Source organism: Clinocottus analis, unplaced genomic scaffold (assembly GCF_023055335.1).
Source record: "Clinocottus analis isolate CAN_PGR_092001 unplaced genomic scaffold, fCliAna1.0.p SCAF_12, whole genome shotgun sequence".
NCBI lineage: Eukaryota > Metazoa > Chordata > Actinopteri > Perciformes > Cottidae > Clinocottus > Clinocottus analis.
The window spans coordinates 12,870,439-12,894,005 of record NW_027175843.1 but is presented as its reverse complement, the minus strand read 5'-3'; the positions used below and the strand labels follow the sequence as shown (position 1 = coordinate 12,894,005).

The following is a 23,567-nucleotide window of genomic DNA, read 5'->3' as shown; positions in this document are numbered from 1 at the left end:
ATGCTAATGTGTGTGCACGTCACTTCAGATGGTGAAAGCCTGATTCAATGGCAGAATATCCTGCAGAAAAAGTTGCTATTTCAGCATTGGCAACCAATGTTTGGATTGAAGAAAGAAAGGAAGACTGATCTAGATTCAAGATTCAAGATATTTGGAATGTCTAGAAATAGATATTTGTTTGCATTTGTCAAACTCTCAAGCTGCTACTGAATTAAAACAGCGTCAACATTTTTTCCACTTACTTGGCTCCCTCACAGACCTCATCGCTGTATGAGCAGCTTCCAGTCCTACTCCACATTCAGCTCAGAGAACCTGTCGGTGTCTGATGGAGAGGAGGGAAACACCAGTGACCACTCCCACAGCGGGCCCCTTGAGAGAATGAGCGCCAGTCAGGAGGAACATCTGGATGAGCTGCTGTCACACACACCGGATATCCCCATTGACATCTCCACCCAGTCAGACGGCCTCTCTGACAAGGAGTGTGCCGTGCGCAGGGTGAAGACCCAGATCTCACTGGGGAAACTGTGCTCCGACGAACACAGCTACGAGGTCGGTGCCATCGTGTTAGCTCTTTAATCTTAGCAAGACAAGTGATGATCAAATAATACAACTGATGTTCTAAAGCACTTACTGAATACGTCTTTTCACTCTTGTTTTTCTCCCAGAATCCACTGCAGTTTGGGGATTCAGATACTTCAGAAGCAGAGTGCTCCGATGCCACCATTAGAAACAACAAAGTCGGGGCTCCTTCCTCGTGGTGAAACCCGCCCCAGGGTTCGGTTCTGTTTTTGCCTGGAGGCCATCGTGTCCCACTCAGCCCTGCAGATAATACAGCAATAAGAGGACGACACTATAAACAAAGCTCCTTATAGCAAATCCCCAAGCAATCTCTCCCAGAACCTTCCCCAAAACCACCCTTCCCTTCATAAACCCTCATTTCCCCGCCTCTCTTGCACAGCATCCAGGCAACCCATGGCAGGGATTCCCTTTTGAATGATAATGTACAATGGATTGTGTAACATTCATAATTTATTTTTGTCTGCGTTTCGAAGGTAAAACTGTAAATTCTCTGACCATTCAGAGAGAAAAAAAAAACTTTTTAAACTGAGCATGGGCTAAGTGTGTGTTGTGAGAATGATGATGATGAGAAGGGGATGTGTTGAAGTGTCAGTTACATAACTGTAACGGTCTCTCAGGTGACTGACGCAGACAAGAAGTGTCACTACAAGCCTTTTGATCATTGCTCTCAGCATCTTATTGTTTTAACCCAAAATCCCCAACCAACAAGGACCCCCACCCCTTCTTGCTAAAATAAGATCAACCTGATTTATCATAAGTTTACAGCGCAGATCCCCGTTATCCTACCTCCACCACTCCCATCCCATCCCTACTGTGGTGGGTGGGGAACAGGGAGCTTTTGAAAACAGTGTGAACACCAGCATGAACAACTTGCCTCGCAACCGGACTCCCTTCCTTTCTAGAAACCAACCATGTCTCTCGTCGGTCATCAGGTTCCCCGCTGAACTGTCCAAGCATGCCCGTGCAGATCGCAAATTGCAAAATCTGCCAGAAGACTGCATGAAGCGGACGAACCAGCATAACAACAGAGATGGAGACGCAGCTGACAACAAGGAAGAAAATAAAACACACACAAAAAAGAGACTCTTTCTCTGTGACCCAGCTCATCCTTCTCCGAGACGCGCCAATGTCATTGTCATCATCAATCAGATGTCATGACCAGAGTTGTTGAGGGACTGTGTGTGTGTGTGTGTGCGCATTTGTGAGTGTGAGAGTGAGAACACAAACCCTTTCCTCTTCATTAGACATTACAGTTTCAAGTCTCATCTCAGGATTGTTCAAGGACTGTGAGAAACTGGACTGGACCAATTATTCTAAGTAGGAGTCTTCTTTGAGTGGCACATAATATGGACCATACAGGAATTATTTTAAAATAAGTCTTATAGCCTTGGTGGTCAACCCTTTTATTGCTATAACAGACATTACCGTTAGGTGTATGGATGTAGAGCGTTTTAGTTGAAATCCAGGTGCAGTAACCCATTTCTTGAAATGTCTAGGTGCAGCGTGTCCCATTTACCATTTTCTAACAGGGTAATTTCTACATAATGTCCAAAAATAAGACATTTATTGCTGTAGTGAATAAAGCGACAATAATGTAGGTTGGTGCTCGGGTGAGAAAGAAGTCCCTTGCTCAGGATCTGAGGCGTCTAGCTGGCTAGACACAAAACAGTGACTGGTGGCTGTCAGAGAGCAGCAAGTGTTAAACAGCTTATTATAGATGCTATGTTTTAATATTTCATAAATTTGCCTTTTGGGAGGTTGGATGCTCAGGTTTTATGTTGCAATATATCAACAGCCACTAGATGGGGAAAGTTACACTTATTTTGCTTGTGTTCAAAACCTACAACCCAAGCAATATAACTATCTTTGTCTGGTTATCTTTGAAAGGGGATACTGCACCTGTGAGAGCTTTTTTTTTAAATTTATTCATCCCGATTTGAGTGTTTGTAATCCTCATGATTCTGCGGTTGAGAATTAGCCAGCCAGGGTTGAATTTAACGTTAATGATGTCAAGGAGTCAGCTCATGTGTACGCAGATGGCTGAGATTTTAAGTTAGGAATAAAAGCCAGAGACAAGGCCACAGGGCAATGAAGCTGCTCTTGGTTTTCAACAACCTCATCTCAGTGTAAGTTACTCCTGTGTATAAACATCTGTAATGGTACTGTAATCTATTGTTTCCTCCTTATAACGTATCGCATAGCTCTGACAGCCTTCTGTCACCGTTGATGAGCGCGACTGGTTGAAAATGAGCAGGAAATTCTTTCATTTGTATTACATCTGTATTGAACATTGCACGAGGGTGTGAGAACTCAGTAGCACAAGGTGAATCTAAAACTGCTGATTCATCAATTACTCTTTGCTTGAAAGCTTTGGGAAGGCCTCCACCGGATACTGAAAGCAGCTGCTGCTTTTCCTCGAGCCTCCTTCAACCTCCCTCACTCTGTTTACGTACGCGTGAAATAACCTAGTGTATTGTAATAACTGGGTAGTCCGATCAAGCTGTTAATAACATTATCTTTCTGGCATATATCCTGTGAAGTTTGATTGTTGTAAAGTTTTAATTTAATTTTGGTTCTTGTTTTGTTTTTTTCTTTGTAGCTGGCCTACGTGATTATTGAATTAATTTATTAAGAATGACTGGCAAGGTTTCAGGCAGCTTTAAAAATGTTATGATCTATGATTTCTCCTGAAAAGTATTATTTTAAAGGAAGCACAATGTGTGTGAGAAGAGGACAGTATTTGTACGGGAGAACAAAAGCATATCATTGGCATTGTCTTTGTGACCCTGCGGGGGATCGTTCATCATTGAGATCATGAAGTATTGATTTGGCAGACTTTAATTAGCAATGTCAAGCATTCCTAGAGTTTTTCTTTTCTTTTCTTTTCTCTACATAGTCTATAAGGAATCACTATTGCAACCAAAAGCCAGCCCGTGCTCTGTCGCAGCACAGTCAATAAAATGTTACGGCTGAAAGCTTGTGTGATGCTGATTTCTGTACTTCTGCAGTGATCCTTTCCTTTTTCTTTCTTTTTTTTCAAAATACCAGTTACTCACATCTGAATTTCAGTAAAATTGTCTCCAAATGTTGATGTCATGTTGCCTCATCCAATGTATCGAACATCTGTTTCTTTGTTATTCTTATTTCCAACTCCCTTTCCTGTTGAATGGCATTACGATCAACCAATCCTGTCAGTTTCCTGTATTATCCAGTGTACAGTGCAATGGGTATCTGGGAGAATAAAATCAGAGCTAACAACTGCATGGAATAAATGCTGATGTACTGTACCCAACCCACTGTGGTCCAGCTCTTTTGTTCTAATGCATTTTATTAGTATAGTAATTGATATAGTGATTGAGTTTTATAAGTTAATTCCATCACAGTTCTACATGTATTATAGAAGCCACAGTACCCATCGTGCTTCATAGGGTTTTATATAACATAAATAATATGAAATCTGACCATAGTACAGATTTATTTTAAATACTGAGGTAGCAGGACTTTACACCCCTAAGAAATATATGTTCTCCATTCTAATTATTCATTTAAAAAAACAAGTCGCTCCCAACAAAACTGTGTAGCAAAAACTGCCAGGAATTTTGTAACTGTCCTTTTAACACCAGACGCAAAGATGCTAAATCTTAAGAATACCTAAATTCTCATGAACATGATGAGTACCTATGCATTATTTTTTTTTAAGTCAATGTAAGATGTACGTTTTTAGAATGTTAAATGTTTTAAGCATGACTATTGATTTGGTATTTTCCAGTCAAGTCGAGTGTGCACTAACTGGTATAGAATTTACACAAGGCCATTTAAAAAACAAAAAGGCAAATGAAGGAAAACTTTAAGGGGCCCTTTTTGTTCCCATCATTGTGAAAACGGTGACAAGATGGAATATTTTTTTCTGTGTACATTTTTTTTCTGTGTGTGTATATACACACACACACACACACACACACACACACACACACACACACACACACACACACACACACACACACACACATATATACATACATACATACCATGCCGCTATCATATTAATTGGGAGCACGCCGCTGCAATACCAAGTATTGTACTTATAATAATATAAACTGAAATCCGTTGACGGTGTTTTCTGGTCTGTTTTACGTCGTTGTAGTAATTCCTGTTGAAACGGTGGTTCGTGTTGTACGTGCTGTACGTGCTGTGGTTGAACTCGTGGAGGGGGCGGGGTTAACGTCGGAAGACGCACTGAAGCGAGAACACAGTTCAGCCGGACGGTGCGGAGCAATAAAATAAGCGCTCACTTGGACTTTTCGAACAGGGCGGAGCCACACCTTGGTGCCTGCTGTCTGTTCGCTTACTCAAGTTTTACTCAAGGAAACGACACCTGGATTAACCCCAATTTACCCAACGAACCACTACATTTTACGGCCTTTTTTCACGCGGGTTTGTTGTGTTGAACTCGAGGGGTCAAAATGTCCTCGATGGACTTGGAGAAGCTGAAGATGACGGGGGCTGGTCGAGCCATGGCAGTGCTGACCAGCGGTGGAGATGCACAAGGTGACTTTTAACTCAACTGAACACCATGTTGTTGCAGTTTGTCGTTAAATATGTGTAGCTGCTGAGCTCTTACTTTATGTCAACACAAACATGACATAATAGCAAGGGCAATTGTAGAGACCTTTGCGCTAATGGGTCAAAGGTTGTGTGCGTATCGCATAAACAATCAATGGCTGCGGTCGAAAAGTCCAAAAATGACCCTCGGATGTCTACTCCTAACCTTTTTCTCTTGACCTCGATGGAAAACGTCATCGGGTCAAGGAAAGATGTGTAGAAGAATTCATGAAGAGTTAGAAGCTAAGAAAGGACAATCTTGAACACAATCTTCTCTCTCAGGTGCAGCGCCCTGCAGACATGTTGAGCCCTTATTCGTAAATCCGCATTTCTGCAGACTTTGCCCAAAGGAAATGACCCACAATGCATAGCAATGTGTCATTAAAGACGGGGTAAAAAAGAAAACCAAAAAAAAGGTAAACAAAGAGGGCACATAGGCGTTTAGCCTGGCAAATTACATTTACTCATAAACAATAATTAATTAGTAAAGATGCAACATAAAAACACAAAATCAGAAGAATGGAAGCAAAGATTTTATTACAGAGTAATATTATTACATGTCATTTTGTCATTGTGTAACAGCGTATGTGTAATGAAGTAAGCAAGTCTCAGATTTGTATAAAACTATCCTTGATGCAGGCATGAATGCTGCTGTCAGAGCCGTGACCAGAATGGGCATCTATGTGGGGGCCCAGGTCTATCTTATATATGAGGTAAACAAACCGTTTCTAGTTATAGGATATTAAACATATTAAACATTGAGTACACATACATTTTCAAATGAACCCATCCTTTGGAAAATGACTTAACAGGGATACCAGGGCATGGTGGATGGGGGAGACAACATCAAACTGGCAAACTGGCAAAGTGTGTCCAACATTATCCAACAGGTAGGTTCAATGTTACTGTCAGTACTTGTTAACATCTGGACTAAAAGTAGCTTTAATAGGCCTTTTTTCATGGCAGACATTTTGTAAAAGCACAGGTGTTACAAATAACATTAACGATCACTTTGTTCTATTCAAGCTATGCTACACGCAGAACCATTACTCATTGTATCATATTATTATTTACATCTGTGTTTTTGCCACAGGCACATGTCAAAATGTCTTCTGTAAAAAAAGGCCTATTGTGTCTTCATTTTCTTAATTTATTGTTTTAATATCATTCTCTATTTCTTTCTTTTCTATGGTTTTAATAGGGATTGTATTATTTCATCCATCTCCTCTCCACTCTTCTCTCCCTGCCTGTCTTATACTGGTTATAACCTGGTAAGGGGCCTTGCTGCATGTTTCAGCAATATCAGGTGTAGAAACAGCAAGTAGCACTTTCTGCATTCGTAAATGATAGAGCAAATGTGTTGAAGGGCACGATATCTTTTCTAAAGCAAATCTATTGCTCACGACCCACATGTTGGGAACCACTGCTGTCAAAACACAAACATGTTTTGAGTGACTACTTACGATCTGGCTTTGTTTCCAATCCTTCTCAAATTTCACCTAATCCGACTCTTCCATTTCCAATGTTTCATGTAACTAACAATACTACTAAGAGCCAGAGAAAAGATACATATTTCTGTCACTTGGCATAGTATTAGTCAGTGACGGATTACAATGTTGCGTTTGTCTTTATTTGGCTCCTCACTTGTGATATGTTGTGTCTGCTGCAGGGAGGGACTGTGATAGGTAGCGCGCGATGCAAGGCCTTCACAACACGTGAGGGCAGGATTGCTGCCGCCTTCAACCTTGTGAAGAAAGGCATTACCAACCTGTGTGTGTGCGGTGGAGATGGCAGTCTCACCGGAGCCAACATCTTTCGCTGTGAGTGGAGTAGTCTGCTGGATGAGCTGGTACAGAAAGGTAAGGTGCTCTTATTGTTCCTTTGTCATTGAGCCTTTAAAAATACTCAACCCTCATTATGTTATCATGCTGTAGTTCTTTAAAGTATCAGTTTATTTTCCAGTTTATTTCATTGCAATACAGATAAAAAAGGTGTTTAAAAAACATTTATATTTTTTTTTGATTATTCAACTGAGTAATTTAGTTAGATAAGAAGTATTCCATAAGTGCCGATATAGAGTACAACTCGTAGACTGTACGGAAAAAGTGGAGTTCAGCTTTTTTGTCATCGCCGTCTTGGTCTTTGGCTGTCACCAAGTACAACCAAGCGGTGAATTATACATTGGTTTAGCTCACCTAAAAGGTTTCAGTTACCTTTCTGAACTGAAACATTGTGAAAGGGTTGATGTTTTAAAATGAAAACACAACATAGGCACACCCTAAAGTCTATCCTGCTTTATTGTCTATTATACTCTAAACGTTACCATGATTTACTAAATTAACATCATGCCGTTTTAAAGAAGAATTGATAGTAACAATTAAGCCTATGAACTCATGTTTACAGTTGTAGTCGGCCCATGCTGGATGCAAGTTTAAGGCATCATTGGATTCACTCTTCAGACCCAGAGGTTGCTGCCTGGTGCAAGAGCACTGGGTCTTTTAACTATGTATCATTGCGCTTTACAGGATTTAATCGTTAAACATAATTAAGTATCTTCGATTGTAACATATCTTGCACCGCTCAGAGGAACATATTACCATATTTAAAATGATCAGGTCGTCAGGAGGATGAAGGGAAGGAACAAAGCCCGTAATGTTTCAGTGCTCATGTAACATCAGTTGATTTACACAAATTAAAGGAGAGCAAAAACAAAGTGAACAGAGCTCTCGAAAAAAAATTGTGGAAAGTTCTGCTTGGTGCAAAAGCACTGCAGCTGCAGCCCAGGAGGCTAACGGTTGCAGCAGACAGCTTTTGGTATACCAGCTGGTTGTCTGGGAAACCACATGGGGGCAAAAAATGTCTGCATGGGATGGATCCAAACACAGAGAGTCACGGGAACAGAGGGATATGTGACAGGGACTTTTTTAATTAACCAAAACAAATGAAACTGACAGAACATGGGAGTCCAAAAAGATGTCACTCAATCCAAGGAAAACAGAACGGGCGAAAAACATAACAAGATCCGGTAGATTAGGGGGGAAAACAGCACAAGGGCTACACGCAGGACAAGGAGCAACATGGGAACCTACCATAGATCTGGTCATGGAATGCTAGCAGAGCAGGCAACATGACAGACGAGCTGAGACAAGACGAGACACACACAGGGTTTGAATGCACTGGGAGGTGCAGGTGGTTAAATGAAGGAGTATTCAATATGGGGTGGGGCAGACAATCATACAGGCGGGAAAACATACACTGGCAGGAAGTGAAGTGAACACAAGAGGCAGGGAAATTCAAAATAAAACAAAAAAAAAACACTAAATAAAAACTCAAGACCATGAAAGGTTGCACAAGAAATGTAAACGGATAAATATAAATGATACAAAGTATCTGGCCTGCGGTGACATGAGCTACACAACGCAGCAAGCCAGTATGCAGCATAATGTTATGTGTTGCTTGACAACAGTCCTGTCCTAAAACAGTTGCAGAATTATGTGTTTTATATTGTATTATTAATGATTAATAAACAGAAAAACACATCTAAATGTGTTGTTGCCTATTAATCACTGGAATAAATGGTACATTTTTGTGGTAAGAAGATGATTATTTCTTGTATTTTTTTGTTGTTTTAATAGTAAGCTGCTAGAATGATCTATAGCTGTGTGTGTGTGTGTGTGTGTGTGTGTGTGTGTGTGTGTGTGTGTGTGTGTGTGTGTGTGTGTGTGTGTGTGTGTGTGTGTGTGTGTGTGTGTGTGTGTGTGTGTGTGTGTGTGTGTGTGTGCTTCAGGAAGGATCACAGACACTCTGGCCAAGCAGCATGCCCACCTGAACATTGTGGGGCTTGTGGGCTCCATTGACAATGACTTCTGCGGTACTGACATGACCATCGGCGCCGACTCCGCGCTGCACCGCATCATGGAGATCATCGATGCCATCATGACCACAGCACAAAGGTCAGACACCACGGGAGATCGAACGCTAAACACAGCTGATGTTCAATTACGGCACTGCCATGACGATGATAATATTAATTTGTCATTGTGAAGATATGACACAGTAGTATGTATATTTAAAGCAGTAAAAGATATACTCGTATCTATTTTGGACAGTTTTTCTGAAATAATGTGCAACTATAAGACACATGAGCATAGTTCACAAAATGATAAATGATTGTGAAAATATTTTTCAGATTAATTTATAGTGAAAATAATTTTAAGTTGCAGCTCTACATTATACCCAATATGTATTTATACTTCAAGTTTTGTTGTAATTCAACACCCATTAAAGAAGGTTTGGCATGATGTCCATGATCTTGCCTGGACTTGCTCCCTGTGATCTCGGCATGTTGCTATAATATGAAAAATTCTCAGTTTGCTGCAAAAGGTTGAATACAAATGTTTTGTTCCTCCCACAGCCACCAGCGCACTTTTGTTCTGGAGGTCATGGGGCGACACTGTGGGTGAGTACCACTTCAACACACTTTGTTCTCCTTCATACTTTGTCACTGAATAAAACAAAAGTGCTGCTTCTCCAGATATCTGGCCTTGGTGTCCGCGCTGGCATCCGGAGCCGACTGGCTCTTCATTCCAGAGGCTCCTCCTAAAGAGGGCTGGGAGGACCGTATGTGCAACCGTCTAGAGGGAGTAAGACTGCACAGTTTATTAACCTGGCATATTTGTATTCACAAGAGAAGTTGCTCTCTTTTGAAGTAAAGAAAAAAAACATGCTTTGGGATGGAAACATTTATGGACTGGTTTCTGAATGGCCTCTCTTAATATACAGTACTTGGAAGCAGGATTGTGTTAACTTATTTAGTGGTTAATATGTATGTATCCGTTTCACCCTAGAGCCGCACAACGGGGTCAAGACTCAACATTATAATCATCGCAGAGGGAGCCATCGACAATAATGGCAAGTCCATCTCCTCAACCTACATAAAAGATGTAAGTTTAAAGACCTGAGAAGAAAGGTCTGATTGATGGGTGTCTATTCTGTACGTAACAAATGCCTGCGATGATGAAATATAATTCATAGGCTAAACTAGCAAAGAGCTGTGTTCAGAGTTTCCTCTCAGATGTTTGAAAAGTACTTTTCTCTCCTAGTAGCTCTGTATGTTTGCCTGCTAAATGACAAACCCATAGCACACTAAGATGCTCCCATGTGTGTTTGAAGCTGGTGGTACAGCGACTGGGCTACGACACCAGAGTGACAGTACTCGGCCACGTTCAGCGAGGAGGAACTCCCTCAGCATTTGACAGAATACTGGTGAGCTGGACAACATACTGAGTTTTTGCTGCTGTGACGCATGAACAAAATGTTGAGGCCATACTATTATTAATTCAGCAATATTTTGCAACATATTATTGTTGTAACCAACACAATATATGATCGATTCATCAACATTCACTGTCTATGCAAGTAATTGCTCCCTTGTGTTTTCAGAGCAGTAAGCTGGGTGTGGAGGCGGTGGTCGCCCTGATGGAGGCCACTCCCGACACGCCGCCATGTGCCATCGGCCTGTCGGGTAACAAAGCTGTCCGTCTGCCTCTAATGGAGTGTGTGGAGATGGTGAGTCGCTCTCCTCTCCGCTATAAATGTTTTTAATGAACATGTTTTAAAAAACAGTGGGAGGTTGCTGTAGTTTTTTTATGACTGTGTCGACATTTGCAGACCAAATTGGTGCAGACTACCATGGACGAGAAGAGGTTTGATGAGGCTATCAAACTGCGTGGAGGGTGAGAGCTGAGACTACCAGATAGTTTGAATACATAATTACATGTAAATGAAAACCAGCATTGATATACGTCAACATAGTCTGTTGTAAATGTATTATTCATTCTTACGAATTTCATCATGCGCACAGTTTATCTATTTTTATATTATTGCTGGGTTTTTTTCTGTGCAAAGAATAAACAAGCCCAAGCTAAATTAAATAATTTTCTTGCAGGAGTTTTGAGAACAACTGGAAAATCTACAAGCTTCTTGCCTTCCCGAAGCTCGTCAAGTCGGTGGAGGTAAGTTCACCACCAACATGAACACACACACATGTACAAGTGTAAAATAATCATCAATGTTTGAATAAAATGTGTTAATTGATATCGGACTCATGTTCCCTCAGAAAAAGGTCTCCTTGGCTGTTCTGAACGTGGGCGCCCCGGCTGCAGGGATGAATGCAGCAGTGAGGTCTGCTGTGAGGTTGGCACTCGCTCAAGGCCAGAAGGTCTACGCGGTCCATGACGGCTTTCAAGGACTTGCCGATGGAAGGGTGAGGGCTTGTAACTCTACATTTATACCACACTGCTTCAGCAACAAGGAAACTGTTCAGTACTGATGCACGTCTGTCTGTCTGTAGGTTGTTGAGATGGAATGGCACAGTGTGGCAGGATGGACGGGCCAAGGGGGCTCACTGCTGGGGACAAAACGGTGAGGAACAGGACACTTTGATTGATAAAATGTACTGTATATACATAATCCTACCGTAAACCTTTATTTAGATCCACAGGAGAATTTAAACAACTTATTCCAGGCTGTGCGATACAACCAATAAGCAAATTGCCACTCAGTTAAGAGGGTCTTGTGAAGGAATTTTTGATTCATGTCCCACTCCAGAACTCTTCCAGAGAAACACATGGAGAAGATTGTGGCGACCATCACCAAGTTTAACTTCTCAGCTCTGCTTGTAATTGGAGGGTTTGAGGTACAAAACACAACTCCAAATAACCAGAATTGCAGTACTCTTGTATTGTTTTGTAGTCTCAATGTTACATCAAAGAGGTTCTCTCATCTCTTGATGACTTTCAAAGGGGTATGTAGGTGTGCTGCAGCTGTTTGAAGCCCGGAGCCGATATGATGAGCTCTGCATCCCCATGTGTCTAATCCCCGCTACCATCAGCAACAACGTCCCTGGAACTGACTTCAGCCTGGGAGCAGACACGGCTGTCAATGCTGCTATGGAGGTAATGCTGAGCAGATGGCAAATTAACAGTGTGACTTTGATGTGTCAGGATTAACACGAATAGAGACTGAACCAGGCCAGAAAACAGGACATGTAATATCAGCTGCTGTATTATGAAGGTACACTTTGAACTCGGTATACGAAGTCAAAACAGCGGTAACGGTTACTTTGCAGAGCTTTAGTTTTTAATCTTAAATGTTGAGAGGAAGGAAGTTGGGTCAGCACTTTCAGTTCACCCCGAGCTCTTCTATATTAAGCACCACACCAGCTACTACTACATTCACGCTGCCATTTTTGCTTTCTTCCTCAGGGTTGCGACAAGATCAAGCAGTCTGCCTCTGGGACCAAGAGACGAGTGTTTGTGGTGGAGACGATGGGTGGGTTCTGTGGATACCTGGCCACCTGCACTGGTATAGCTGTGGGTGCTGACGCAGCCTACATCTTTGAAGAACCCTTCAACATTCACGACCTGAAGGTTAGATCAAAAGACAAACCTCTGCTGTTTTTTTTCTTTTGCCTATCGTGTTAACAGCTTTCTGTCTCTTTTTATTTATAAAGACCAACGTGGATCATTTGACGGAAAAGATGAAAAAGGACGTCCAGCGGGGGCTCGTACTGAGGTGCATGACACTCATTCAGCCGTACAGAGAATCTAATGCTATGCAAAAGCTAATGTGGATCTTTTCATCTCTGTTAAATCTTTGTTTTCCCCACAGCGTGTTACCATTTTGACATTTGCTTCACACAAAGTACAGCTGAGGCTGATGTAAATGTTTGTAGTTTGCAGATATTTAGTCAATAGGATTTATCTTCTGGGCAACATTATTGTTATATAACATTTCATATTAATTCATCTCAGAGCTACACCAGAGGTGAATAAACTAACAACTATTTAATTTCAACAAAACAAATTCTAAAGTACTAAGAACATACATGGAAGATGTCACACTGTCTATATTTGTGACATTGTCCAATTGAGTTTTTCCTTGGTTCCAACATTGTCTCTGTCGTAACAGGAATGAAAAATGCCATGAAAACTACACGACAGATTTCATCCATAGGCTGTACTCGTCCGAGGGGAAGGGCATCTTTGACAGCAGAGTCAATGTGTTGGGGCACCTTCAGCAGGTACATACAAGTCGTCGACTGACACTTCATAAATGTTTTTTTAATTACAGTCGCAATATAAGTCACGCTCATATACCGCAGAGACAGAATCTCATAATATACAGTATGTTTAAACTGCTTGTGTGTTTGCGCTCCAGGGAGCAGCACCTTCTCCCTTTGATAGAAACTTTGGCACTAAGTTGGGTGTGAAGGCTATCCAGTGGATTTCAGAGAAACTGACAAAAAACTTCCGTCAAGGTACAGTTACTATTTAATGTCAAAGTTGACATGTAATCACGGCAATGTTATGATTAAAGCATGATTTTTATTTATTTTTTCTCCCCACTAGGCCGCGTGTTTGCCAACTCACCGGATTCAGCATGTGTGCTTGGCCTCAACAGGAAGGTCATCTATTTCAGCCCTGTCACTGAACTGAAGGACGTGACTGATTTTGAGTAAGCAATGTCACAGTTTTTTGCCAAATAACAAGAGTTTATTATTGTTAAGTCTTAATGAAATCTGATTTTTCTATTTTTCAGGCACCGGATGCCCAAGGTCCAGTGGTGGTTTAATCTTCGGCCGTTGCTAAAAATGTTGGCCAAGTACCAAACCAGCTTCTGTGAATATGTCCCTGGAGAGATTGAACATGTGACTCGACGCTCCATCAGCATTGACCATGGGTTCTAGGCTCTCTAAAACTACAGTATACTCGCTACACTTTCTGACCCTTAGTCATCCATCTTTTGTCTCTCGGCAGCCTACATACTTTAGGACTGGTTTTCAACCCACTGCTGTGCATGTTAACAGGACTGAAGACGATGAAAGCCAGTCTATTGTCAATATATCATGTATGAAAATGTACTTCAACTATTAATTTATCCAAAGAGTACATCTTTCTATTCCTTATTCTATTCCAATTACGCTTCTGTGTCGCTAAATCAGCTGTGCCACAAGCTAAAGCTCTTTTGATTTACTAAATATATTAAATAAAGCAAATGTCTGTGGTGTGGTATGATCTGAACAAGATAGAACTTTAAGTAAAAAGTGTGTGTATAATGCATGTTATCCAGCTACTTTTTAAGCACCTCTGATGTGCCTCGTGTGTGGTTTGAGTTTCTGAATGCACGTTTAACTCACTTGATGTCAGATTGTGACTTTGACTCATGGGACCAGTGAGATGGTAATTAAGATTTTATTTATACACTGTAGTAAATACTGCATGGACATTAACAATTGATACAGTGTAATAAATGTAACGACTGTAATTACAATAGAGAAATCTGTAAAGAAATATGAATGTATGTTGTGTTTGATTTTATATCTTTAATTAAATGTCATTCAACAGCTAAACTGAGCAAAATGTTCAAGATGAAATGTGTGCGAGATATAAAAAAAATCTTGCCTGAAACAGACAGCCAAATACCATTTCACAGAACATGTAATGTAAGTTTTCTAACCATGTTAAACCGTGAACCCTTTCCTAAGATATTTGTCATTACCACTGTATGAGAACATTACAGAATAAAATAAGGAACAACCTGGTTTTACAAACAATACTTCAGCATTGCAGGTGTTTGTCTTCCAATTCTCAAAAATTGAATGAAAATGGAAAATCCTCTTTGGTGTTATCTTTGTTAGTTGGGGAAGCGCTTTTGGAGGCAAAGGCAAACTGGAAGGCTTCACTTTGCTCTGGTTGTCCAAACAGGAACTCGGAACCTGCTAAAAATCATAAACGGTACGTAACGGTCGTTCTAAGTAGGTAATGCGCACGCATCAGAAAAATGGATGGATTTGATTGGATACATACAGTTTGAAGACTTTGGTTCTGTAGTTTTCTGCAAAGATACAAACGTACAGTAATTTCATATTTTGTTCTAGTAGCACTGCCTGAAATAAAAAGGGGGTGACAATACAAATGCAGTACCTTATCGTTGAAAAAGGGGCAGGAAAAAGTGAAAGGTGACTCCTGCAAAGAAACTTAAGGTAATTCCAAAACTGAGAAACAGATTTCTGTCAAATCACATATTCGTTTGGCTCATGCCTTACCTCATCCTGTGAAGAGCTCGCTTCAAATCCAAACCCAGAGAAGCCCGGGGTGCTAGGTTCAGAGTTTAGAGAGAACAGGAAAGCTGGAGATTTGATATCGGAGGGGCCTTGACGTGGGGAGCCAGTGGGGCTAAAGCTGAAATGGAGAAACAACGCTGTTCTCAGTGTCAGTCTTGACAGTGATTCTAAGTGTTGGACAAGTTTATATATATATATGTATATATATATATATCCTTACTAAAATGGGAACGTTGAGGTTGAAGGCACAGCTGCCATTTCCACCGGGGTCGACTGAGGATTTTTGTCTTGAGACGACTGAGAAAAAGCAGCAAGTGCCTCATCGCTCACAGCCTGCTCTTCATCCAAAGCCACTTTTTCCTCCACCTCAACCTCCACTGCTGATACAGTGGATTGCTGTTCACATGCAGAAAACACCATGACTGTTAAAGCATTTCCAACAGGAAAAGCTGAAATGGCTAAAGTAGCATTTACATAAAGACCATAATTCATAAATACGTAATAGAGATAAGATAGATAGAGATAAGACACATAGAGATAAGATTAATAAAAATGCAACCAGCAGACGGACAGCTAACCTGACTTTTAGTTTCTGTGAGGGTCAAGCTCACAAAACATGGGATTCCTACGTTATTCATGATGCACCGATAGTGTGATGGAAGATTTTCTTTGTCAATCGGAAAAAAAATAATGTGTTTTTCAAGCAATTTTACGGAAATTCTGACGATAATGAATATAACAAAAATAGAGCAGATGTGGACAATCACAAAACTGAAAGCAAGAGCTCACATCACCATGTAGACATATTGCAAGAAGGCAGGTTGGAAAAGTGTTAACTCAAGGAGTTTCAGCCCAAAAAGGTTATAGCATAAGTACAACATAGTTATATGAAATATAATATGATGTGATATTCAAACCTGCAACAATTATAACGTGCAGTATTTTCTCATTACAATAGTGAGTTGTTTTTGCGGGTACAAAGTATCCATTTTATAGACAGTCCAGGTAGAATGAAACAAATTACCAAGACATGATCATCTTGTTCAGTTTCCTGATCCTGCTGGTCGGTGTGCATCTCATCTGGCTGTCTATGCTCTGGAGAAATAATGGTTGATGAGGTTTGATGCGTCTCGTGCGGACAAAGTGTTTACTGAAAGACATTGTGGACTTTCCTCTACTTACCATCCAACGGCTGAGCCCACAGCTCGTTGTTTTCTTCTCCTGATGATGGGCCGCAGACGGTAGTATACTGTACCTGCTTTTTCTCAGCATCAGTTGCCTCTACAGTTGTTTTATTACCATTCTAAAAGATCAATCAAAACACTTAATAATAACCACAATATCAAGTTCTGTGGAGATAGATAGATAGATAGATAGATAGATAGATAGATAGATAGATAGATAGATAAGATAGATAGATAGATATATAGATAAATATCTATCTATCTATCTATATCTATATCTATATATATATATATATATATATATATATATATATATATATATACATGCATTCATTTCTCAATCAATTAACGGTGTTAATTATTTGATCATGTGTTAACCTCATGTTTTTTGTTTTTTCTTTTGTCATAATAAGCTTCATAATTCCATTTGCCTTGTTCAACGTACCTTTGTCTGGTTGAGATGAAGAGAAGAGATGTCAATGGAAGAATTACTTTCCTCCTCTGTCTGAGGATCTAATTGTTTGTCTAGTTCTTCTATGGGCTGCTGGTCTGAAACACTAGAAAGAAAAAAAAAGACTACATTTAGCTGGAGGCTATGTGTCAATATTCGTTGATATCTATACAATTCGGTGAAAGATACCTGTCTGGGGGTTTCACAGTGGAAGAAGAATCGACAGCTGGACCTGGGCAGGCAGAAATTGAATTAACTGTATCAAGAACTGCAAATATTTCAGCTCTACCAGAGCAAGTTACAAGATTATAAAAAGTGTATTACCAGTGAGTTGGTCCAGCTCCTTCTGTTTCATTATTATTTGATTGTCACAAGCCTTGATCCTGAACTCAATCTCCTCTTTTCCAGACTGCAGCGTGAGGAGCTTTTGAGCAAGAGGATTTTTGCAATAATATTCTTTATGCGACAGTAAGGTCTTCCTGCAGGTTGCAATTCTCTCTGCATAGACTTCCCTATTCACGTTACAAATGAAGAACAATTCATCATTGTTTATCATTGCCCACAAAAAAAATAAAATAAAACTCAATTCAACACCACAGCTATCTGAACCTACATGTCACCGTTGTAGCTGGCTTTTCTGCTCTCCAGTTCTGCTTTCAGCGTTTGCTCGTACTGAAGAAGCAGGCTGTTAGTCGCCTTCATGCTAGAGTTACATGGATGAAAAGAAATGATATATGAATATCAATACTACTCTGCACTGCCTATGTTATATGTTCAATCTGTTGTATGTATTGCCGAGTCATCATACCTTTTAGCATTCTCCTTATTATGCATCACAGTGCTTTGCTTCACCCTGATTTGTTCCTCAAGTTTTTTGATATTTTTGTGGATTGTCTCAATGAAAGACCTCCTCTCAGCAGTCTCAACTCTGCAAACTGGAGACAAAAATGTGAGCATGTGATGGAGACCATTTCGCCACATAAAACTAACCACATAAAACTATAACTATCAAACTATTTGTTTGTCTTAACATGCATTTGTCTGCTCTTGTATAACTAGTGACGTTAGTTATCTTAATACGAGTTACTGTTTGACACAGGAATGTTACCTTTAACTTGTTGGCAGACTTCATTCTTCTTTTGAGAAAGCTCCCTCGTTTGAAGAGCTATCAAATACAAACATCTTCTTTAAAAGAACAAACATCTATTTATGTTATTATTAGTAATATAAATATAGCACATATCTCCTCACTTGAATTGTCTTAGGTTATTTAATGTTAACCTTTAGCTTCACACCAAAACTAGCTTAATTAGACACTGATGTCCGTTAGCCAGCTAACGCTTAGCTAGCGACAAACCAAACTTACGTTGTTCGTCAAGCGAATGTTAACTGACAACTAAAACCGAAGTAAACGTACAATAAGATCAATAAATAAACTCACCAAACTGAAAAAGCAGACCGTCGACGTTATTAAGTGAATATTTGTCGTTCATTTTCACACCAGCTTCACCTCTCAGCTCCCGCTAGGCTGCTGCTGTCTATGTTGCCAGGTCTGATCGACAGGTGTCCAATCACACTTAAAACCGCCCAAATCGTAATCTCATCAGGAAATCATGTAAAATCATAAGCTTAGAAATCTCTTATATCTGAATCAAATAACTAAAGCGAGTATGTTAGAGATGTTTTCATGTTATAATTTTTTATCAAAAAAAATCGACATTTTATCTCATATTTTCGATTTAATAGTCTCATAATGATGACTTTTCATGTCATAATTGCAACTTTTTATCTCATAATTATGACTTTTTTGTGGTGGAAATGGGCTTTCGTAGAATGCATCATATTATGTGATTTTTATCGTAGGCCTTTATATTGGTGTTTCCCACTTAGTATTCTCGAGGACAGATGTGCTTGCCCTCAGCCCTCAACACATTTTTTTTCCCACATAATGGCAGTCAGGATCATAGACGGTTTGCTATTGGTGAACAGAGGTTAGAGGGCGGGATTAGTGCTATTCTGGAAATCCTTTTGCGTAGCGCATCTGTATCTGCAAAACACACAGCGCTGTGATGTGTGCGCTCCTGCATTGTGGCACACAAATCCAGTGATTTATCCACACGCCGTGTAGTTTGACTACGAGTTGCTCGTCCGAACTCTTGAAGGTAAGATTAAATCTCCATTATACGCTATTTAGAAGTGCATGTTCTTCACCGGCTGGCGTCTGCAGACAAAAGAGCGGACATGGGTGGGATTTAAATGGGAGGGGATCAGCTGTGTGAAGAATGGGTTTCATTGTCGATTTTACCCGCTCCTATAAATTGATGCATTATTTTGGGAAAGCACTGCAATCCTCCAATGTATGTGTAGTTTTTCTGTTGATATGTTTGTAAAGGGGATGAGATGATGTTAATACACTGAGCTCGCTGCATATCCACCGAGAGTAGAGCCTATCGGTGCGCTGTCATGCAAAAGGAAGAGACAACCCCCCTTTTTTGAATGAATCTATCACGGTTTCATTGTCATCTATCTAGAAATATTTAGCATCTGTCCTCTTCAAATGCCTACTGTCCTTAAATCAATGATAATGTGGTATTTAGTAGAGTTTTATCAGTCATCACCACACAAAAAGCGACTGTGCAGAATCTAGGCCAGGATCCCTGTAAGGAGTGCATTATTGTGCCTGTGGAAAAGCAAAACTGCTATATAATCTCTCTCTCTCTCTCTCTCTCTCTCTCTCTCTCTCTCTCTCTCTCTCTCTCTCTCTCTCTGTGTGTGTGTGTACTTTTATCCCTTTGCGGTCAGCTGGGAGTCTTCCTTGGATTGAACACTTATACATAATGTGTGGTGATAGGCTGTGCTGCACCAGACTTCCTTATTAGTCTCCATACAACCCTTTAAAAAGTAGCCTAAGAGTCAAAGTGTTTTCTGGATCAGGGTGAGAGCATGGCACAGGTAGAGGAGTCTCAAACAGAGGGAGAGGGCAGCCCCCAGATGATCTCCTTAAGATCGGACACATCAGCGAACCATGTGGACGATGGAGAAGTGGCACCCTCCATGAGGAAAAAGAGGAGGAAGAAGAAAGACCCGCGTCCAGAGTCCATTATTGTTTACCGCTCTGAAATTGAGAGGACACCTGGAGAGGACCAAGGTGGAGAGGAGGGAGCAGAAAGGAGCTCAGAGGAGGGAGCCAAATTCCTCTGCACACCTACAGGCGAAGGTGAGAGGGGTGTGAGATTCTGTTAAGAAGCCACACACATCTTTTTTATTATCGAAGGAAAGTTCAGTCATGTGTCCTACGTATACTGTGCAATTAACACCATGCAAACCAACTGCATGTTTACAAAAATATAGAAAGCATTGTCATCAATATGAGACTATGTAAATGATAAGAAACAACTTGTCTTGCTTGCCCACCTTGCTTTTTTAAAATTTGTCATATATGATTGTTTCGTGTTGCATAATCTCTCAACAGGAGGAGGATGGAGTCTTCCTCCAGACAGCCGCTACGTGACCCTGACAGGCACCATCACCCGAGGGAAGAAGAAGGGCCAGGTCGTCGACATTCACCTCACTTTGACAAAGAAGGAACTCAGGGATCTGAATAAGTCAAAGGAACGTCTCGATGCAGAGTGCGAGGCAGGGGACGGCGCTCGACGCACCTGCAGCCTAGGTGTGTGCCAGGGACCCCATGTCGTCCTGTGGAGCCTCTCCTGTGCCCCTGTGATTTTCCTTCTCTCTTTCATCACTTCCTTCTACTACGGCACTCTAACCTGGTACAATGTCTTCCTTGTGTACAATGAGGAGCGGACGTTCTGGCACAAGATTACAATATGCCCCTTCCTCATAATCTTCTACCCCATGCTCATCATGCCCATGGCACTGTCTCTGGCTCTGTACTCCGCTTTGGTGCAGGTGTCCTGGGCCTTTAGCGAGTGGTGGCAGGATGTGAGAGACCTGGAGAAAGGCTTCTGTGGCTGGGCCTGTGGGAAGCTGGGGCTGGAGGACTGTTCCCCCTATAGCATAGTGGAGCTGCTTGACTCTGATACTATTTGTGGCACTCTGCAGAGCAAGGCCCCCAGTGAACTCGCCCAGACATCCTCAGTGTGATTATTGTTGTTAGTGGGGGAGCACTTGAGAGCTGTTTATTTTTCTGTAATTGAAAACCTACCAAACACTGCCTGAATTGTCCTGAAAATGCTGAAATATTGTGTGTAATTTTGTAAAACATTATTGGAGTCAGATCACTGTAAATGATTCCTCCTAGCATGGAAGTGGTAATGTTGGGTATTACATTTAGGTTGTCATTGGTGATCGAGTTATCCTCCAATCACTGAATCCGAACTCATAACCTTTTGAAACACGTAGGCCTTTGGGTGCTTCCTGTAGTAAAGCTTATATAAACTGGCGGTGGAAACCGATGCACACGTTGGAGGCCTGGAATTCAAACCAAGTTTCACTTTGTCTGTAAATATCTGTAATTAGTGTGATCACTGATCTGTGCAGTGACATCCAAATGATGCCATCATAATCCCTGTGATGTTGTGAAGTTGGGCTGGATTACCAACTGGGAAAGTGGGCAACTGCCCGAAGGTCCCCAGATGGGTCAAATACTTTGAGGAAATTAGATTTGATTGAGAATATACACCTTTGAGCACAATATTGACTGAAACTATTTGAGCACCTATTTTAAGGTGTTTCTTAATTGCTTCAGGGCAATGTCCTGTGAAGCCATTCTGGTACAGTATTTAGTTTTAAGGATAAAGAATAGTATCAATGTGCCTCATGGATGTGTTTTAAATATTTTCCGTACAATGGAAGTGTATGGCTCAGAAGAATAAGATGCATAAGGATTTGGATACACAAGAATTACATATTGGCATAAGCATTAATCCGTTTTTTTGAAAATAACAAAAATATAGAAGATTACCAGCCTTATTCTTTAATAACTGTATTATTCTGGATGAGATTGTGCTTACATGTTGCATATTCCCAAAATGAATTGTGTTTCATCAAGAACTGCAGCAGCACATGAGTACTTGCTGGTGTCCGGGCATCGAGGCTGATTATAATTCAGCAGCCATGTGTTAGGTGACAGAGTACATAAAGAGAGGGAGGAAAAGGAATCAATAGGGACCTATGGTGATAATCCAGCCAAGATTTAAAGCCATGGTCAGGACAAGGTGAAACATTTCCTTGGTGAAGTAACATTTGTCATTTAAGGCACATCAACACATGTTTGTGATCTTAAAGTCCTTGTTTTTTTTTCACAATCTTGTTTCATACGTGAACAAGTTCACTGTAATTTTCCACCTGTGAGTTCCTGTTACATTTCCACACAGTAATTTTTTGGAATGTTGATTTAATTTATTTTTAAATATTTAGGTCTTGTACACTTCCTGAAATAGTTCTAGCTCTGTGTTTTATACTCTGGCATTTTGAAGTAAATGTATTGCAAACAGCTGTTATGCAATGGTTGAAATGCATAGCTGAGGGGGCTGGTTTGGGTGGATCATATTAAATATGTGATCATTCTGATGTATACGATTAGACCAGATTGGGTGGAGTAATTCACTTTTGTTTTCATAATGGCAGAGCCATGGATCAGGTATTCTGGATTGAGTCTGTATTCCACATTAAATATTGTGAAACAGGATGCAAAGTAAAGAATTACACAAATAAATAAAGTGTTATGTCATTACATCACAACTGTGAACATTTATTTTAAATTGTTTGGTAAAAAAACAAAAAAAACAGCAGGTCAATCTTTTTGTTGTGGTTCATTATGTCTTAGAAAAGCATACAATCCTGCATGGTGCAGACCGATGTAGATGGCTCCCTGGGGTTTGGAAGATCTGATTATTGGCACCCTGGTGTTACACTGGGATGCTTACTGAAGGAAATCCATATGTGCCAAAACAGTATACTAGACAAAATCACTGCCAGGGTCAATACTTATTTATAAACTTAAACTGGCCTATTTTACAAGTAAGTTGGAAACAATTTAAGATGAAAACAATGAACAGAGACTATGGGATTGAAAATTAGCCATGGCAATGGCAACTGTCAACAAGGTTGTGTCCTATATATATTTTTTTTTGGAAATGTAGGGGGTTAGTATTTTTTTAGTTTATTAAGTGTGGAGAAGGTTGTATTTAGACCTATATGTAGATAAATAAAACGTTTAGAAAATACATATAACATTTGGTTGGGAGTGGGTGCTCTGGGCTGAATGAGTGAGTTTGTATATTAATACATTCATTGTTATAACTTCGATGCATTTATTATGTATTTATCATAGCATTTAACATAAATATTTCTGAATCCCTGGCAACAGCCATGAAATTAGCCAGCAGTCGACTCTATGTTCATCAGAGCACAGAGTACGCACACCCATAATATTCCCTGTGTGCACAGTGGCGTATGAAGCGCTGGAGGGCGTTTGACCTGCATCTCATCATTACATTGCATTTACTCGTCTCGTCCCAAGTTTAAGAACACCGCAACTGACATAATCGCAGACTGATGCGGGTCTGGTATTTTCGTGAAACAGGTATATACTAATGTATGGCGAGCAGCTGATAACAGATCTTGTGGTGGTGTAACATTGATGCGGAACAATTACTAC

General features: G+C 40.5%; 4 protein-coding genes across 7 annotated transcripts in view; 3 read left to right on the top strand and 1 right to left on the bottom strand.

The window, feature by feature from the left end:
• map3k13 (mitogen-activated protein kinase kinase kinase 13) overlaps positions 1-3,871 on the top strand; it is a 28,481-nt gene extending 24,610 nt beyond the window's left edge. For all 3 annotated transcript variants that reach the window (XM_068572545.1, XM_068572544.1, XM_068572543.1), the window contains 2 exons: positions 258-549; positions 666-3,871. In XM_068572545.1, the coding sequence (XP_068428646.1) occupies positions 258-549; positions 666-761 (388 nt within the window). In that variant the 3' untranslated portion in view covers positions 762-3,871. The remainder of the gene's footprint in view (positions 1-257; positions 550-665) is intronic.
• Positions 3,872-4,831: 960 nt separating this feature from the next.
• On the top strand, positions 4,832-14,779 carry pfkla (phosphofructokinase, liver a). Its single transcript, XM_068572125.1, has 22 exons — positions 4,832-5,127; positions 5,821-5,894; positions 5,994-6,071; positions 6,851-7,040; positions 8,969-9,134; positions 9,596-9,640; positions 9,716-9,824; positions 10,029-10,124; positions 10,354-10,446; positions 10,624-10,749; positions 10,852-10,916; positions 11,129-11,195; positions 11,300-11,446; positions 11,534-11,604; positions 11,791-11,878; positions 11,985-12,137; positions 12,447-12,611; positions 12,695-12,756; positions 13,153-13,264; positions 13,402-13,501; positions 13,593-13,698; positions 13,783-14,779. The coding sequence occupies exons 1-22, from the start codon at positions 5,043-5,045 to the stop codon at positions 13,928-13,930; spliced, it is 2,346 nt and encodes a 781-aa protein (XP_068428226.1). The 5' UTR covers positions 4,832-5,042; the 3' UTR covers positions 13,931-14,779.
• On the bottom strand, positions 14,417-18,526 carry LOC137782649 (protein SIX6OS1). Of its 2 annotated transcripts, none has more exons than XM_068572126.1 (14): positions 18,384-18,526; positions 18,051-18,107; positions 17,751-17,877; positions 17,556-17,645; positions 17,267-17,454; positions 17,132-17,174; positions 16,937-17,048; positions 16,490-16,610; positions 16,332-16,402; positions 15,528-15,703; positions 15,290-15,425; positions 15,168-15,209; positions 15,051-15,078; positions 14,417-14,962 (listed from the first exon to the last, which is right to left on the bottom strand). In XM_068572126.1, exons 1-14 carry the CDS (start codon positions 18,433-18,435, stop codon positions 14,832-14,834), a joined length of 1,374 nt encoding a protein of 457 aa, XP_068428227.1. In that variant the 5' UTR covers positions 18,436-18,526; the 3' UTR covers positions 14,417-14,831. The 2 variants fall into 2 exon arrangements, with proteins under 2 accessions (XP_068428227.1, XP_068428229.1); XM_068572128.1 differs by having other exon boundaries at positions 14,417-14,959.
• A 485-nt stretch (positions 18,527-19,011) lies between these two features.
• Positions 19,012-22,623, top strand: tmem169b (transmembrane protein 169b). The gene is made up of 3 exons (XM_068572756.1): positions 19,012-19,104; positions 19,745-20,159; positions 20,415-22,623. The coding sequence occupies exons 2-3, from the start codon at positions 19,886-19,888 to the stop codon at positions 21,047-21,049; spliced, it is 909 nt and encodes a 302-aa protein (XP_068428857.1). The 5' UTR covers positions 19,012-19,104; positions 19,745-19,885; the 3' UTR covers positions 21,050-22,623.
• The last annotated feature ends 944 nt before the right edge of the window (positions 22,624-23,567 follow it).

Coding starts and splice junctions, on each gene's coding strand:
- pfkla (XM_068572125.1), top strand. CDS start 5,043: ATGTCCTCGATGGACTTGGAGAAGCTGAAGATGACGGGGGCTGGTCGA. Junction 11,879..11,984: donor TTGTAATTGGAGGGTTTGAG/GTACAAAACACA, acceptor TGACTTTCAAAG/GGGTATGTAGGTGTGCTGCA. Junction 13,265..13,401: donor TGTTGGGGCACCTTCAGCAG/GTACATACAAGT, acceptor TTTGCGCTCCAG/GGAGCAGCACCTTCTCCCTT.
- LOC137782649 (XM_068572126.1), bottom strand. CDS start 18,435: ATGAACGACAAATATTCACTTAATAACGTCGACGGTCTGCTTTTTCAG. Junction 17,175..17,266: donor GGAGCTGGACCAACTCACTG/GTAATACACTTT, acceptor CTGCCTGCCCAG/GTCCAGCTGTCGATTCTTCT. Junction 15,426..15,527: donor ACCTCAACGTTCCCATTTTA/GTAAGGATATAT, acceptor TCTCCATTTCAG/CTTTAGCCCCACTGGCTCCC.
- tmem169b (XM_068572756.1), top strand. CDS start 19,886: ATGGCACAGGTAGAGGAGTCTCAAACAGAGGGAGAGGGCAGCCCCCAG. Junction 20,160..20,414: donor CTGCACACCTACAGGCGAAG/GTGAGAGGGGTG, acceptor ATCTCTCAACAG/GAGGAGGATGGAGTCTTCCT.